General features: G+C 36.0%; 1 protein-coding gene across 4 annotated transcripts in view; it reads right to left on the bottom strand.

Moving 5' to 3' along the window:
* LOC134541902 (zinc finger protein ubi-d4 B-like) overlaps positions 1-16608 on the bottom strand; it is a 44051-nt gene that overhangs the window by 6544 nt on the left and 20899 nt on the right. For all 4 annotated transcript variants that reach the window (XM_063385639.1, XM_063385638.1, XM_063385640.1 and 1 more), the window contains exon 9: positions 1003-1115. In XM_063385639.1, the coding sequence (XP_063241709.1) occupies positions 1003-1115 (113 nt within the window). The remainder of the gene's footprint in view (positions 1-1002; positions 1116-16608) is intronic.

Genomic DNA, 16608 nt, shown 5'->3' with positions numbered 1-16608 from the left:
CATCAGTTTCATAATGAACTACGTACATATATTTTTTACACAGATTCAGATATTTGTTTAAGCCAAAAAAAAAAAAAAAGTCAGTTTAACATCACTTCATTATGAAAACTGAACATTATGTACATACAGAAGGATGGCAAACTTTGTGTCATTGTTTTCAAAACATTTGTCACTCAATATTTTGCGACCAAACAACTAAAATTAAATACTTTTCTTCAATATTATTACAAGGGCAGAGTAAAAATCACTTATAAAGAAGCACAAGTCACATTTTTGAAGTGAAACATCTCTGCTGAAGGGGCTAACGAACAATCCGACTGCACGAAGGGAATAGTCAGGTACGCGGTGGGGGAACCGGTGGAGGAGGAAATGGCAGGGGAGAGGTAGAAATTACTCAGCATGCTTGCACACTCGCATACTTGCTCTACAGCATAATTTAGTGCAGCTAAAGAAAGAGAATTGTGTTTTCTATACCTACCTAATAATGTAATAAGCAAGAAGTATCACTTCTGTTGCACGTGAACTCCGCTCACACATTTTTTCTTAGCCTCTTTAGTTTGCATTTCTGCCTGCTGGTTCCCATCTCATCAATGAATCTTAAAATTTAACAAATTTGTGTATTCAATATCAATAGGGGACCAATCGGCCTGTCCTACTTTGTGACACTGGCTAAATAAGCACTACGATGTGACAAGTGTGTTAGGAATTAGTTGCCCTGCACTGAGCACTATTCCCTCCCAAGTCCATATTCGTTCTCCCAGGAGTACGAGTTCCTTGGCGATATCCCTGAGTGAGATCAAGGTTTAAACCACTACTGTTTTTGTGATACTTTGAAGTTCTTTGTTCTGAGCCACTGGTAGAGGGATGTTGAAGAACCCCACAAAATCAAAACTAAAACGATAAGGCTCACCTACAAACCCTCGAGTTTGTTATGCATGTCTCCACCCTAGCATGCATTCCTTACATAGTTAATTTTTGCACATGAAATGCCTAGCTACTCACGTCATTATCGGACATGCCGCAGATCGAACAACACTTGCACTCGATGCACTGCCAGCGGTACTTCCGCACAGAGACGATCATGTTGGCCGTGAACTGCAGGCAAGTTGGGTGACCTAGAAAGACAGGCAGCAGTGAGATGCTAGTACAATCACTGGTTTCTTAGTACATATTTGCAAAGCACAATATTGGTGTATTTTTATCCACATAGCTTCAATTTTCCAATGATTCCATAGATGTTTCAACATGTAGCACGACATTCCCGATCTCAGTTTAAGCATGTTACCTAGTTTCGTACGTCTGTAAAGTAGCTGAGTCTTCTTAAAATTTTCAGCAACTAAAATGTGTAATTAAATTTTTCCAAGGTGCACAGCTGCAGAATCAAGCATGAATGCTGGCTGGTCAGTCAGACTATTTAAGTAAATACTATTTTCATAACTAGAAATTATGTTTATTTAGGTAGCACTGTTGTACAACTCAACCTGTTTCTGTAGTATTATGGCTTAATTAAAGTTAACCTGTACTGCATTTTAATATTTAGCTTAGCTTTGTTTTAAAATACTATGAAGTGATGTTACTGCAAAACCTTTAAAAATAATAAAATTTATTATTTATGTCCTAGACCTAACTAGTGTACTTTCTTAGTAACTCTGTCCATAATTGGAAACATTATGTCATTGTCCATGGCATATGTTCACAATTTTTTGAAAGAGTTGCAAAAAAAAATTGATAATCACACTTTATAAGTACAACAGAAAAAAAAAATACATATTAGAGGAAAAGCTGGGAGTTATTATAGAAAGAAGTGTAGAGCTCATGAGAAAAAACACTGGATTTTGTTTTTTAAAATAGGTATTTATAGATGTGTTAGACAATACTGCAAAACAATATCTTGAATTTATACCAGTTATGATTGTGAGGATCTATTTAATTATTCACTTTATAAACTTTATGCCGATACTGCCTTATATTGGATAAAACCAGTTCATGTTACCAAAAACTCCCAGAACATTTAAAACACCTGACAAAAAAAAATACAACTTGATGTTTAGTGCATAATTAATATACACAACTATTTATCTCATTTTTTTTACTAGCTATGTTTGGCAGTTCAGTTGTAAATGTCTGCATGTGTACGTAAGATTAAATATAAATAACTGGGGTTGCTACAAATGTATGTAATGAGGGAAAAGTCAGAGAAATAAATATAGTCAGAAAAAAGAGGGAAAAAATTCAGAATACACAGAAATATTGTGGAATTTTTTGCCAAGACAAAAATGTTACTCTCAAATGCAACATGTACTGGTGGTTTATGAGACTGCTGTTCTCAGTCCCTCCTTAGCCTGTTCACTACCATTTTATGAATTTTATCCTTCACATCTAACAGTTTCCTCCAATTTTCATCGACAAAAATACATAATGCCAAGCGCCCCAAGTTCTAATAAGCAGAGTAGATGGATATGCTGTCAACGTTTACACTGGCATCTTGAGGTATAACCTGAGTCTTACTGAAATATTCTAGGTTTTAATACACAGATGTCTTTTGAATGAAACATTTCATCAAAAAGGTTACACATGACTTGCAATTTTCACCAAAAATGAATTAACTCCACAGGTCAGCTATTTTTTCATCAAGATGCATGCACTGTGTATTTTTAGTGGCTCCTTGCCAGACATTCAGAGGTTTTTATGTTTTTTAATTGAAATAAAAGTTAATATACAGTGTTATTCTAAAAGACAGATCCAATTTAATTGATTAACAATCTGCATAATAATAAAAAAGAGGAAGTTTCGAAGTATTTAAACAGGTTATAAATGTTCAATGTGCTGCACGGCCAATATCTAAGGGGTGGCCAAACTCGTCCCGCAGACGAAGAAGCATGTCTTGTGCTGCTGAGTTCACCGCAGGAGTGACACGGTTCCTCAGGTTGGTACAGGTGGGACATAGCCCCACAAGAAAATGGTCGCATGGCACGAGATCAGAAGATCTGGTGGCCAGAAGTGTAGAGCCACGTATTAATTTCCCATGCGACCTATCCATCGCTGAGGAAGGGACTGATTAAAACATCCTTGAACATCACTGTGCCAATTGGATGGAGCTCCGTCCTGTTGTAAAATGAAGTCTTGTGAATCTTCAGCGGTAAGTTCAGGAAAAAGCCATTGTTCCAACATTTCCAGGTAGGTTATTCCACTTACAGTGATTTCCATAAAAAAATAAAACAATACACAGAACACGTTTACCATTGTTTAGTCTCTCTCATGTTGCAATGTTGTACGGGGATTTTGCAGACCCCATAAGCTAACAATGAGTCTACGTAAATTTTCACTAAGATGGAATGTAGCTTCATCACCAAAAATTAAGCACGGTATAAACATGGAATCCTCCATTATTTCTAGCATATCACCACAAAATCCAGTACGCTTCTCTTGGTCATTCTCAAGGAAAGCCTGCACAAGTTGTAAGCGGTATGGCTTTTACAGCAAATTCCATCTGAAAACTCGCCATACAGTGGGTTGGGGGATTCCTAGTTCTCTACTAACTCTATTGGTTGACTTTCTTGGACTACAAACAAAACTGTCTTCTATTCTTCTGACATCATCCTCTGACACGCGGTCGGCCTGGGCTTTTTACTTTACAGAGGCATCCAGTCTGTTGAAACTGCTTAAAACAACGGCTTGTGCTTTTCCTAGTTGGTGGTTTAGTGCCAAATCTGAGACGAAACGCCCGCTGCACTGTGATTGCAGACTCGCTTCTTGCAAGCTCAAGTATGCTGAAAACCTCATGCTGCATAGTAGACAGTAACACAAAATGCCTGCCTATTGCCGCGAGTACACTAGCGGTCGTTAATGAAACTATCACTGCCCAAGCTGTAGTAAACAAAACTTTGAAATTTCCTCTTTCCTTTGGTATGTAGACTGTTCATATTCAATTTGTATTTTGTGAATTACAAATTAAATAAATTGAGACCAACTTTTAGAATAACCCTGTATATAGGATAGTTAGTAACTATCAAACAAAATGATACTCTCTATAGGGCATTATTGCATATAAAAAAATTATTTCAACTTGCTAAAAAGGCCTTAGAAACTAAGTATGGTGACACTGTGTTTAACGATATGTAATTGTAACAGACCAACCTTTTGTATAATGAAACAAAAAATATGGAAGGGTAGTTAGTTCAGTTGTTGGTAAAGAATAAGAAACATCATCAGATCATTACAAATGGTAAAATACAAGAAAAGATAGTACAAAGGATTTGGAAAAGTAGGTAGTTTTTAAACATTGTAAAAAAGTCTCTATAAGGGCAATGCAATAAAGAAAAATAACTGTAATAAGCAGTGTTTTTTTTTTGTTTCTAAGTTATGGTTTGAATAGATTATTTGTCACAACTGATTTTTTTTTATTGAGGATTCAGCTCAAAAAATAATGTGTTTCAATCATGAATTCCAGTTATCTACCCTAATTCAAACATAAGACAGCTTCGAATATAAGACCACTTCAAATATAAGGTGCTCTCAAATAAAGATGACATCACATTTAAGGAGGCCTTATACATAAAATTGCCTTTAATTGAGAAATAATGCAATTTCTGAATGTAAAACCACTTTTAACTTCTCTTACTATACACCTCAAATGTGTGACACATGAATACTGAACTAAATTGTTTTCTACTTAATTTCTCACTGGAAAGGCAGGTTCTGGAATTGCTGTGCCGAAGAACAGTGAATTTACAAACTCATGTTCACGTTTGTGTTATAAACAAATCATTTAACTTCTCTGACTGTCAAAGTACGAGACAATACAGTTTGTTTCACAAATACCACATTGTAAACTAGTTGAAGAACAGCACAATTGCCACTTCACCAGTCTTCGGCACAATACACAGAAATAAAAAATATTTAAATATTAGTAAATTTCGTAAGAAAATTTTTATTTTCAATTAATTTTGACTTGAAGGACAGTTGTACTGTTCACTCCACACGACACCAAGAATTCGCTCACAAACAGATAGTTACAAAACAATCATTTCTCAGAAGTACATGAACTTTGATTATTAATAAATAGTTTGTTTAAGGTACATACAATTGACAGCCAGAGAAATATATAATGTTACAAGCAACCACACATACACAATATGTACATGATTCATCATTGAAAACGTTTTACAAGTCTTAGTAATTTACAATGAACACCACTGGTGGAGGTAGATGATGACAAATATGGGAACAAACCAAATAATTTCTTCTTTCAAATAGGTAGAGACATTAAAAATATTAAGTATATGTAATAAAATTATTGCTCACAAATTTCATGATGTTAATATTTTAACCAAGCATCAAAAACAATGTAGTTAGTTTAGTACTGTTAATTTAAAAAAATAAATAAATAAATAAAATCAGATGCCTGAATCCCACTACCACAACCACTAGCTTACATTTAGATTAGCTGTATGTACTGTTGCTTGCTGTTCATCTGTCATAAGGTAAATTATAATAGGTCTGTACATGATTACAGAGATTTACAGTAATCTTTACAGTAGGTAATGATTTTCACTAACTAAAACTTAAAACATGCACAGGTGTTCCTGCAACAAAGTTTATATTTTGGTAAAATATTTTATACCTACTTACAAAGTAGTAGGTATATAGATTTTAGCTAATATGGTAAAGTTTATTTCTAAAAATTAAGTTGGTGGATTTTAAAATATTTTGAATCAACATTAAAGAACATTTCTTAAAAAAACTCACTGCTATACAAAGTAAATTTCATACATATGTTAGTAAATATTAAACTAGTGATGGATGGAACCCTAATTGTCTCAAATCCAAATCTCAAATTTGAATCCCGGAGAGTACCTCGAATATACCCCTCAAATCCGAATATAGGTATCAAGAGTCAAAAATTATATAATATACAAGAAATTTAAAATATTAACTATGGTGTTGAAACATTCTACCCTTTACTATTTGTTTCACAACCTAAGTTTTCAATACCAATACATATTGTATTTTATTTTGACGCCGTCGTCGGTGCTCCCTCTGAGAGCACAGGCCGTTATGTGTCCTCAACACCTGATCAGTGCCGCGCCTCGAACGCGCCCGTGCGTGCAACGTAGCGCAGTGCCCCGAACGGCGTGACGTCAGTCACGGCCTCCTACGTGTGCAAAGCGCCCGGCGGGGTGTGGCACTGCGCAACTAAATAATTTGTTTATGCATTCGATAAAACAAACATAAACTAATACTTGTAAAATAACTAATAATTAATGTTTATTCAATAATCATTTTGTAAACTGGGATCATTCACAAAACTGGCCGAAATCATCTTCCCGCGCTCCGCAGTTTCCCGCGGAATTTCCCCCCTCCCTGGCCACCTAGGCCAGGGAGGGGGGAAATTCCGCGGGAAACATTAATTATTAGTTATTTTACAAGTATTAGTTTATGTTTGTTTTATCGAATGCATAAACAAATTATTTAGTTGCGCAGTGCCACACCCCGCCGGGCGCTTTGCACACGTAGGAGGCCGTGACTGACCAGGGAGGTTAGTCAGTCGTCATCGGTGACTCGCCAGGGCCGGCAGCCCCGCGCACGGGAAGCACTCACCTCTCGCGCCAATCCATCATTAACTACAATAGGTAATTATAGTCAAACCGTTTCAACAGCTTCCCGGTCGGCCCTAACCGGCCGTATGAGATTTCGTACGGTCTTTAAATATAATGTGTGGCTCGCCACCGAGCCTTTCTTGTGATACGTAAGTTAAATAGGCGACTCGCCATGGCGCCTGTGCCTCACGCTATCAAAACCCCCACGGGGAATTAGTTCATCGCCCACGCGGGGCGGCACTGTGCCAAACGCGAGAATAAGTTTACGGACGATTCATCAACTGGGACGTGCGACGGTCACGGACGTGATATCCCGCCGGATTCCGCCGTGCCCGTGCCCAGCATAACGTGGCCCTCGCCACCACGCGGAGTAGCCGCCATTGTGTAACCACCTGTGTGGGACGCCCGGACCTGGTCCGAACCCGGGACTAGCCCTAGTGACTTTAGTGTATTGTTTCTGTGTTCAGTAACTTTGTGTAACCCGCCGTAAGCGTACTTCATATCACGCCCCGCCCAGAATCTCTCGGGCGCAGAACCAGGCTTGCCGCTCACCTGAGCATTCATCTCGCCACTCGCCGGGTAACTACCCCTCTTAATGTACTAGCCGCCGGGCCACTGAGCGGCTGTAACGAGTACCGCCAAGAGAGGGTGGTGTAGGTGGAGCATAGGTCGACGATGAAGCGGCCAGTCGCGTGAGAGTGTCAAGTGTAACGTGTGCGACGTAATGAACCAGTTAAAAGTACGTGTGTGTTTTTTCTAATACGGCGTCCTGGGAGGCCATAACAGCCCGGGGAGCCCTTTGCCGACGCGTCCCTGCCTTTAGCCACGAGGCCAGGAACCCCGCCCTTGAGATCAAAATTAATCAAAACATTTCTAATTCACGTAAATTCAAAACAGGCAGCGGGGACGGCGTCAAATTATACACTACATGTTAAAAGTACAATATTTCAGGGGATTTTAATAGGTTAGGCATAAAGAAACAGAATGGAATTAGTAAACTTCTGAGGTTATCAGTTTTAAATTTTTAAATTTAATTCATTTTCTTTAATATTTTTCTTCATATCTTTTCCCTTGAATATTGAATCCTTCTTATTATTGATGAAACATTTTCAGTTATAACTATGACGTCGCCTGTTACCCGTGGGGTGGTGGAAAGGGAGAGGTCGTTTAATGCTGAAAGCCCCATTCCCTTGCAAAGGCCTGACATTAATATAATGTCTGAAATCACAAAATAAAACAGTAAATACATTCTAAGAAATCATGCCGAATGTATCCTCTTACCACCTAGAGTGTACAACCTAATCCTGTTGAGGATTGATTCTGCAGCTGTCCTCAGTCCAGAAAAAACCATTTAGCTCAAAGTAGAACCTCACGTACAATGATTGGAAACCACATCAAATTTTTCAAGGCGGCAAATTGCAGACTTGTAACATAAAAACTTGCCTGAACCTGAGCCCTAACCATGTCCAGACCAAAAACGCTGCGAGTGCCCGCATGCGAGACGTCTTAAACCACGAGTGACTGACTGTGCATCAGCAAAAGCACAAGGAACAGTATTGCACTGGGCGTAAAAGATTTGAAGCACATCATGCTAGTAACAGTAAGGATACAGTTTTAAAAGTTGATGTTTTAGATTAATTAAGTTACTTAACATTTATGAATACTAGAGGAATGTGATACCTACTGACAGGATTACTTTACAATTTTTTAATTTTCCATATGAACAAAATAATTACAAAATGTTTGATATACTAAACTCTATATTATAATTTTCCAGAAATTATGATTATAATTTTTAATGCTTTAGAATTTCAATGGCAGTGAATATAAATTCATACACTCACGTTCTTTCAGACAATTATAAAAATCACTTTAGTTTCTTGTAAAGGTAATGTATACATACAAAACCAAACATACAGTTTTGTTTTTACACAATTCTTTAAATACTTGAAATGATCATTGTACCTTGAAGCTACAATATGAACATTAAAGAGTACATGATATGTTGAGCTAAAGTGAATGAACACATACAGTCAGCATTACCAACTTACATAATGCAGGGATGAAGAAAAAAATTATATTTAAATATGACTGACCCATTTAGCAATCTGATTTTACACAAGACAAAGGACTGACATGAACAACATTACAGGAAACAAAACTTTGTACTAATTTCCAACAAAAAAAAAATTAAAGTCATAATAATTATGATAGAACCAGATATGGTTCTCTATAGACTGGTGGTATCAACGTCTTGTAATTTACTTTGTGATAATGTCAAAACCTAATAAACCTAATCAAAATAATAAAATGATAATTGTTCAAGAGTACTGTATTGTCAAAAACCTTTTCTTCAATGAGCATGATGAAGAACATAGAAATATGTGTGTCAACAGGGCTGTCGAGACGGTGAGAAAACAGCGAAACAGGGAGAGGGAGGCCTGTTGAGTTAAAAAAATTTTTTACAGGGACTAAAATATAATCTCTGATAGAGGTACAAAATTAAAAATCTATTGTTTATAGACTAGATTGGCAACATTACAATCTAGTACCTATGTGATACATGCAAATCATGTTTACAATTATGGCAATGGTAACATGTACGGGCTTTATATTTTTTTTTTAGATTGTGGGGTTTGAAATTTTGTACATTAAGTAATGGAAAGGAGACCGACAAAAATTTTTTGCTTGGGCCCTTAGTTTTTCTCGACGGCCCTAGCTGTCCTCACACACATTGAAATTAATCAGTGAATCAATTTGCTGTATATTGCATAACTGGCAATGAAAGAATTATTGATTCTAGCTGCTTCTTTAAGCTACTGTGCAATTAAATACGAATTTTTATAGTCTGTACGTATAACATTCAGTGTGTATGAGACACACTTGTGAACAAAGATGCTTTGTACTAGAGAAAAATTTTAATTCCTTGAGTTATAAAGGCATATAGAACATTCAAGGCACAAATGTGCTGCTCTATTCTTGTTTTGATTTTATACTTTTTGGATCACTGCATGTACATGCTACTGTATGTTTATAGCAAAACTGTCATAAGTTAGGACAAACAAACAAAAGACATATTTTGGGTATGCATATTATGTGTGATGGCTTGTAATATTGAATATTTTAATTTAGCACATCATGAATTTAAAATTAAACATTTCCTTCCCTCAATAATCAATTAAAAATGCACTCTACATTTTAATGCAAGTCTAAAGACCTTAAAGCTGCTATACTCATCTTATTTGACAAGTCTCTTTACGTGATGGTACCTATTTCACTGTCGCGTAAGTCCGAATATTGGGATGTAGGGAAATTCAAACGGTGAAGAAAACATATTTTTAAAATGACTTAACTTAGCTTCAGTTTTTATGCCTTTGTATCCACACACACACACACACCTCTGCCAAGAGTAATCTGCCACACACTTTTACTATGCTGCAGTATCTAAAACAAGGTACACAGTTAAAACTGACCTCCCTCCTTCAGTTTATAAAACTACTGGTCAACAAGTTCTAACTGCTGACCCTTCCTTCAACCTTTCTGCTAGAATGCAGTGGGTAAAGAAAAAAAAACACTTAGCCTTCTGCACCCCGATGTCATTGATGTCAATTGCTAAATTCTCAAGCAAAATGATGGCAATCTTTTTTTGTTGATTCTCTACACTCACTTAATTTCTTTATGAAATAACCACCCAGAAATGTTCATATCATATTGGAATAAGCACGAACATGTCACTTCCATGCCCACGACCAAGTGCCCTCTTCTCCCGGAATGGAGAGAACTGTTGTGGAGATGGCTAATAGAGTGGTGTCGGGACCGAGCATAGCAGGATGTTGTTGCGAGTCATCATTTCAGTATCTAAATTGGCGACGGGGGAGACACGAACTTAATAAGTCAAGCAGCAGCATTGTCAGCGGCGTGGCGAACCATAACCTACAATGGCTATGTTCACTTCAGTTGGACAGTTTGTCCCAGGACGAAATACCTAGAAAACAATCTCTGAACAGTTGCAGTAATACTCTGCGGTGAACAAGATGATAGATGAGGAAGAAAAGACAGCAAATTTTTTTTTTTACTGCATAAGGCACCGAGTCGTACAACTTGATGTCATCGCTGCTTCTCCTGAAGACAATGAATGAGATCAAGATAACAGATATTTTAGTGGCATTGTAAAAAATAACTTCACATACCTAAGCCCAGTGAAATTGTTGGTACACATAAATTTCACAAATAAGATCAGCATGAGAGAAAGATAAGGAAGCCAATTATGTGGCCAAACTACAACGACTATCAGCTCACTGCAATTTTCTAGACTTGAATAGAAAACTGTGAGATGGAGTAGAGTGTGAAGTGCATGATAAAACAGTGCAGCAATGAAATGTTAGCCAAGGATAAGTTGACATTCCAGGCGGCTATAGACATTGCTACTGCGGTAGAAACTGCTAGTCGGAATGTGAGTGTCACCTGAGACTGTAAATCAAGTACGTGTTTTGAAATGTCAGCATGTCCACGAAAAGGCCTTTCTGTAGAACAGAAACAGGCTGAATCCACCTCAAGAACAGAAACCCTGTTGGGATTGTAATGGGTTACAGAGCCCAGAGAGTGAGACAGAACAGTGAGTAATCTCTGATCTAAACCAGGCCATCAGGCCAGCACAGTACTTATGCCAGGAACACACATGGGAAACCAAAGAGGAACCAGAGTAATGGCAACTAAAATGTTTTCATTGAGGGAGACTCATCCAAAGAGGAGTCAAGTTTATTCAACGTCCAATCGCAGTCACCTAAGAGCAGCCGCCAATAAGAACGACAGTACGTGTGGAGGGAAAGAAGCTAGACATGGAGGTTGACACAGGCGCTGAGGTTTTAGATTGTAAGTAGAGATACCTTGGAGCTGCTCTGGCTACAGAAGGCCAAGTTACAGCTACTCAAATGGTCCCAAGAAAAGCTGCGAGTGCTAGGTGTTTTGGAAATACATGCGCAAAGTCAGCAGCTGCTACGATGACATCGTTATTAGTGGCTTAAGGAAGAGGACGTAGTTGGTTAGAACTTCTTAGAATTTTCACGGAAGGGACATTTCCACTTCGGCCTGCAATGGTGGCAGACACAGTGAGTCAACATCTAGGAGTGATTGCTAACGTGGATTTGGGCCACTACAAAGGACTACCAGTAAATATAGAGATGGAATCTGACACACAAAAATACATATTCAGTTCCTTGTTTTGTTACATAGAGGTTTAACTGTATTTACTCTACCCTACTAATAGCTACTACCCTGAACATTAGTTGGCTGCTACTCAATATCAGTGAGCTGTTCAGCTCAGCTTTAAACATAACTTTTGATGATAATCCTTAATACCATAAGGAACAAAGTTTTACAAACCATCACTACAAAGAGTATACACAAATAAGGCATACTTGTACTGGCACCAACAACATGTAAAAAAAGTCCAAAACTTCAGTCGAGAGAGAAAAGTGTTGATGTCACAATTTGAAAAATTGCATTGATGTGTAAAGAGCAATAAACTATTTAATATTGCAATTAACAATAATATTTTTAATAACAATTAATTATTTTTTAGTAAACTTTGTTTGATGTGAGAGATCAGCAAACAAACTGTCTGAATCCCTGAAAGTATATTTCTACAACACTTTGCATAATTTGGCATGTATTGAATTTGTGTTGAATCTGTATTGAATTTCTAAACACTTAGTTGAAATACACCAGAAAACTCAACAGAATCATTAAGGTTTGGTCTGACATGCCATGTTCAGTATTTCATTTTTATGAAATTTCTTTGGTATAAATGCTATTGCTGTAGATTTTTTTGTATCTCTTTTAGAATTGTTTGGCCACAAATTTACAACCTTAAATTTATTACACATGATTTAAGAGCTTTAAAATGTCACACAAGTTATAATAACTATTTTACAGCTCGTAGAAACACTTAATATCTGGTGAAAAAATTTGTGATGAAACATGTAATGCAAGACATCTATCATTTCATAATAGCGTTGCATAATAGCAATGACAAGAAAATGAATTAACCACCTAGTGTGTGAGACAGAGCTTTTATGTGTATAAAATGTCAAAGCTACGAACAAGTGGAATAGCACTTTGTAAAAAACTGGTTTTAAGTTAGGCTGCATTTCTTACATAGTCTGTACTTCATTTTCTTTCATAATAATTACAAACCTGAACTTCATATGTAAGATATGCAGATACAAACACTGTTAATGTGAAAATAAGCATAAATAACTTGATTGAAAAACAGTATAAGAAGTGATAAATATAAAATTTTTGCAAAAATATTATTTCAAAGAAGCCTAAAATATAGCATCTTACATTACAATGTTTATTGTTTGCAAGAAAATGAAATTTCTTTTTAATGAACTTTCATAAATTAATAGATAAGCATGTTCTGGTTAGAATAATATCAGAAAAGTCATACAGATAGTAGACATAGCTTGATGAATGTTAAATGAGCTTAACAAGACACCAGGCCTAACATATATGTACTACATTGTACAGTATTGTACGTTCACTTCTCCAACTGAAAAAATATATTTGTATAAATTAAATTATAACTCTTTAATGGGCTGAATGTCCTCGCTTTAAAATCGATCCGATAAAATCTAATACCTTCATAGATGTCCCAAAATTTTTAAAAGTTCAGCACTGCATCATTCCAAAAACAACCCACAGAACGAGGGCCATTAACAAATTTCTGTCATGAACGTGAGATTGTTTTGTAATATGAAATCATGTTGTGTTTAAAATTTGAAAGATGCAAAACTCAGACTAGCTCAGAAAACATTTCCGAGGAAACAAGGCTGCATAGACATAGCACTCTTAAGTTTGCTTATTTCTTACAGCAGTGGTTGAAAACATTTCAGTGAAGACAATCAATGATATTGCACAACCCAGATGCTAGATAATATAGTAACTTCTTATTTATTTTATACAATACAATTCTTGTAAATAACTTTGCATGACCAAGCGAAACATGCAAGACATGATAACTAGCAGATATGTGCATGCAGGCCGTATAATTCAAGCATGCACAGCCAAAATATACTGGTGCGCCTTTTAAGAATTTAATTGGCAATACCTGCAATTTCTGTGGGCTACTGTATTATCTCGTCTTTGTTTTAAACAATCTAGTCGAAGCAAAAAAAAAATATTACTGCATATATTTGTGTTGACTCAACCGATAAACAATGTACTGAGTGAGAGTTGTTGTGTTTAATTTTACTGACCACAGAGAAACGTTTGGATGTACATTTTATCACAGGAATTAAATTACAAATAGAAATAAGGATGAATCTCCCTGATATGAATTGGTTCACTGTGTAAAATACAAGCCACTTAACTCAGGTACAGTACATGTACAATGGCAACAAAACAAATAACACTATGAAACACAGCTCTTAACACAGCCTTTTGTTAAAACTATTAACTTTTGGTGAGAAAAAAAACAACTTTAACAAAAATAACATTAATTTATAACACTAACACAAAACATTTATGAAAATCACATAAACATAAATCACAGCATGATTTACGTAGGTACTATAGCTTTTCCAGAAACTATATTAACACTTTTCTTGTTTCAAAACACTGAATTCCAGGCAAAGACAAATGAAACATTAATTGAATTCACCTTAACAAAAGAAACCGGTATTTTTCATTTTTCTTGCAACTACAATTGTATCACAAACAATGGAGAATGCACAACCGAACATGACGAAATTATATTGTTGTATGTTGCCCAGATAGGTGCAGCATTCAATCCTATGAAACACTTTTAAAAGGTTGGGGTGAAATTTTTCACATTGTACGCAATAAAACACAATCCATAAGGAAGAAGTTGTAATTGAAGAGAGGGGATAAAACTCTCTCTACCCTGTATACATCATGCGCTTGTGCAATGGTACTGCAAATCCTTCACTAATAGTATGTAGGTAATGTTTTCCATCCCTTGTATTTTTCATTTCAGAATATTCCTCACATAGCACATTTTAGATAGGTATATAACATACATCAAATCCAAGCCTCTTAATTTTCACTCTTCACAAAATCATTAATACTTATTAGAGATGCAGATTTTGAAGTATGTGAACCTTACTGGGTTATCATATAGGTACCTCATATTAATAAATTTCCATTAAAAAAATTGTAAGTAAAATCAGCAGTTAAGTTTCAAAAAATAGAAACAAGGACAATTTTTGATATCTCTGTCCCCAAAAATAAAACATTTTATTACTGAAATACTAGTTTATTTAACATGCAAACTATCCATGTGTTGTGAAAATGGTGTTACGTGAATATCAAATTGACATAGAAATTGACCAGCTAAGATAGAATTTTTAGTTTTCTCCTGTCTTCCAGTGCAATTACAGATCAGTGAATATTTACCAGTTGTATCACCACGGGACAAATTGCAAAACAATCCACATGCTACAGGACATTTTTTTTACAGGTAAATTAATTTTAAACAATAGCATGATAGTAACTTAAATAACTATGCAACACAAGATAACAAGACAACGTCTACATATAAAATTTTTTTAAATTTTTTTAATAGAAAAAGTATTAAAACCAGAATTTTAATAATCTTTTTATGCATCAGTTGCAAACCTTTTGGAACTATTTATAGGAGTGAATAAACACCGTTGCTGCAACACTTGTAATTTACACCAGCTAAGTGAAGTTATTCAACCAAAACTACCAAAATTGCTCACTTTTGGATGCTCACTTAGTCACGAGACATAAAAAGTAAAAACACTTACATGACTCGTCACTTATCAGACATATTATAGTAAAACAAAGGCAAGTAAAAACTATAAAACTCCTGATGTGTTTGAATTCACCAAGGGAGCGCTATCTCGCTACTCTTACATACTTTGATGTTATAGGGTGTGCTATCCGACTGTTACACTCCAGAGAGGAGTGTCTGTGGTTTCTGTTGTAAGTAAACAGTTGTTTAAACCAGCGACTTTATGATCAGATTGTTTTTTAACTTGATGTTACACGTGCGTTTCTTATTTCTTCCATTCAAAAGCATTACATTCAGCACGTTTGGGTGTAGCCATTTATCCTTCCAGTTTTACATTTCTACTGCAAGAATGTATTAACATCTAATAATCCAAGAGTATGCTGGAGGGCAGATGTCTGAAATTACCGGAGAGTAGGCCCTTGCAAAGCTCCGACTAAGTGAATCAATCAATGCTCTTTTTAATATTCGATTAGACTTCACCAGGAAATTTGATATTTGCTTTATTTGAAGCTTCAGTTGTGATTCAAAGCTTCGCATCTGATGTGAAGCTTCACTTCGCTTATGTTGCAAAGGTTTAAAACATTGGAAGCATAAGATTAGCTCATGAAAATATTTAGTTTTTCTTGCGTTGTTTATGTTTTGCTTGAATAAATTTGATTACTTAAAAAAAAAATCAAAAGGTGGCATTCCATTTGTTTTTTATGAATGCTTAATATTAATATTATTAATGGTTATTTTACAATACTTATTGAATGATGTTATACATAGGGCCTAATTTGTTAATGACTTAATCACTTCAAACATTACAAACGTTAAAAAATTGTTTTTACATAAATCCTGTAATACAGCTTTGCCGAGAACAATATTCTAAATTCGATTCGATATTCACTTCGCACAAAAAAAACTAGTATTCGCACAGCACAGGCCTACCGGAGAGTCAAACTGAGTGTGCAGGAGGGAGAGTATAGCGAGAGAGTGCACCCTTTCGAACACACGCACTGCCTCAGTTAGGCAGCCAGTTAAAAAATATAAAAAACTTTATTGCAACAACACACGCTTTTCTTCCGTTTGGACACTGCCAACACATTATTGCTGAGATCGCACCGATAACAAACAAAACTGCAATACGGCATTTGTCGCGGGGACGAATGCAAAGACTTAATATCACAATGTAGCTACTACCGTATACTATGAAATGCAGTAACAATTTCCACCCGCTGTACTGAGCTC

This window comes from Bacillus rossius, assembly GCF_032445375.1.
Source record: "Bacillus rossius redtenbacheri isolate Brsri chromosome 4 unlocalized genomic scaffold, Brsri_v3 Brsri_v3_scf4_2, whole genome shotgun sequence".
Lineage (NCBI taxonomy): Eukaryota > Metazoa > Arthropoda > Insecta > Phasmatodea > Bacillidae > Bacillus > Bacillus rossius.
This window is presented reverse-complemented; position numbering and strand designations above follow the sequence as displayed.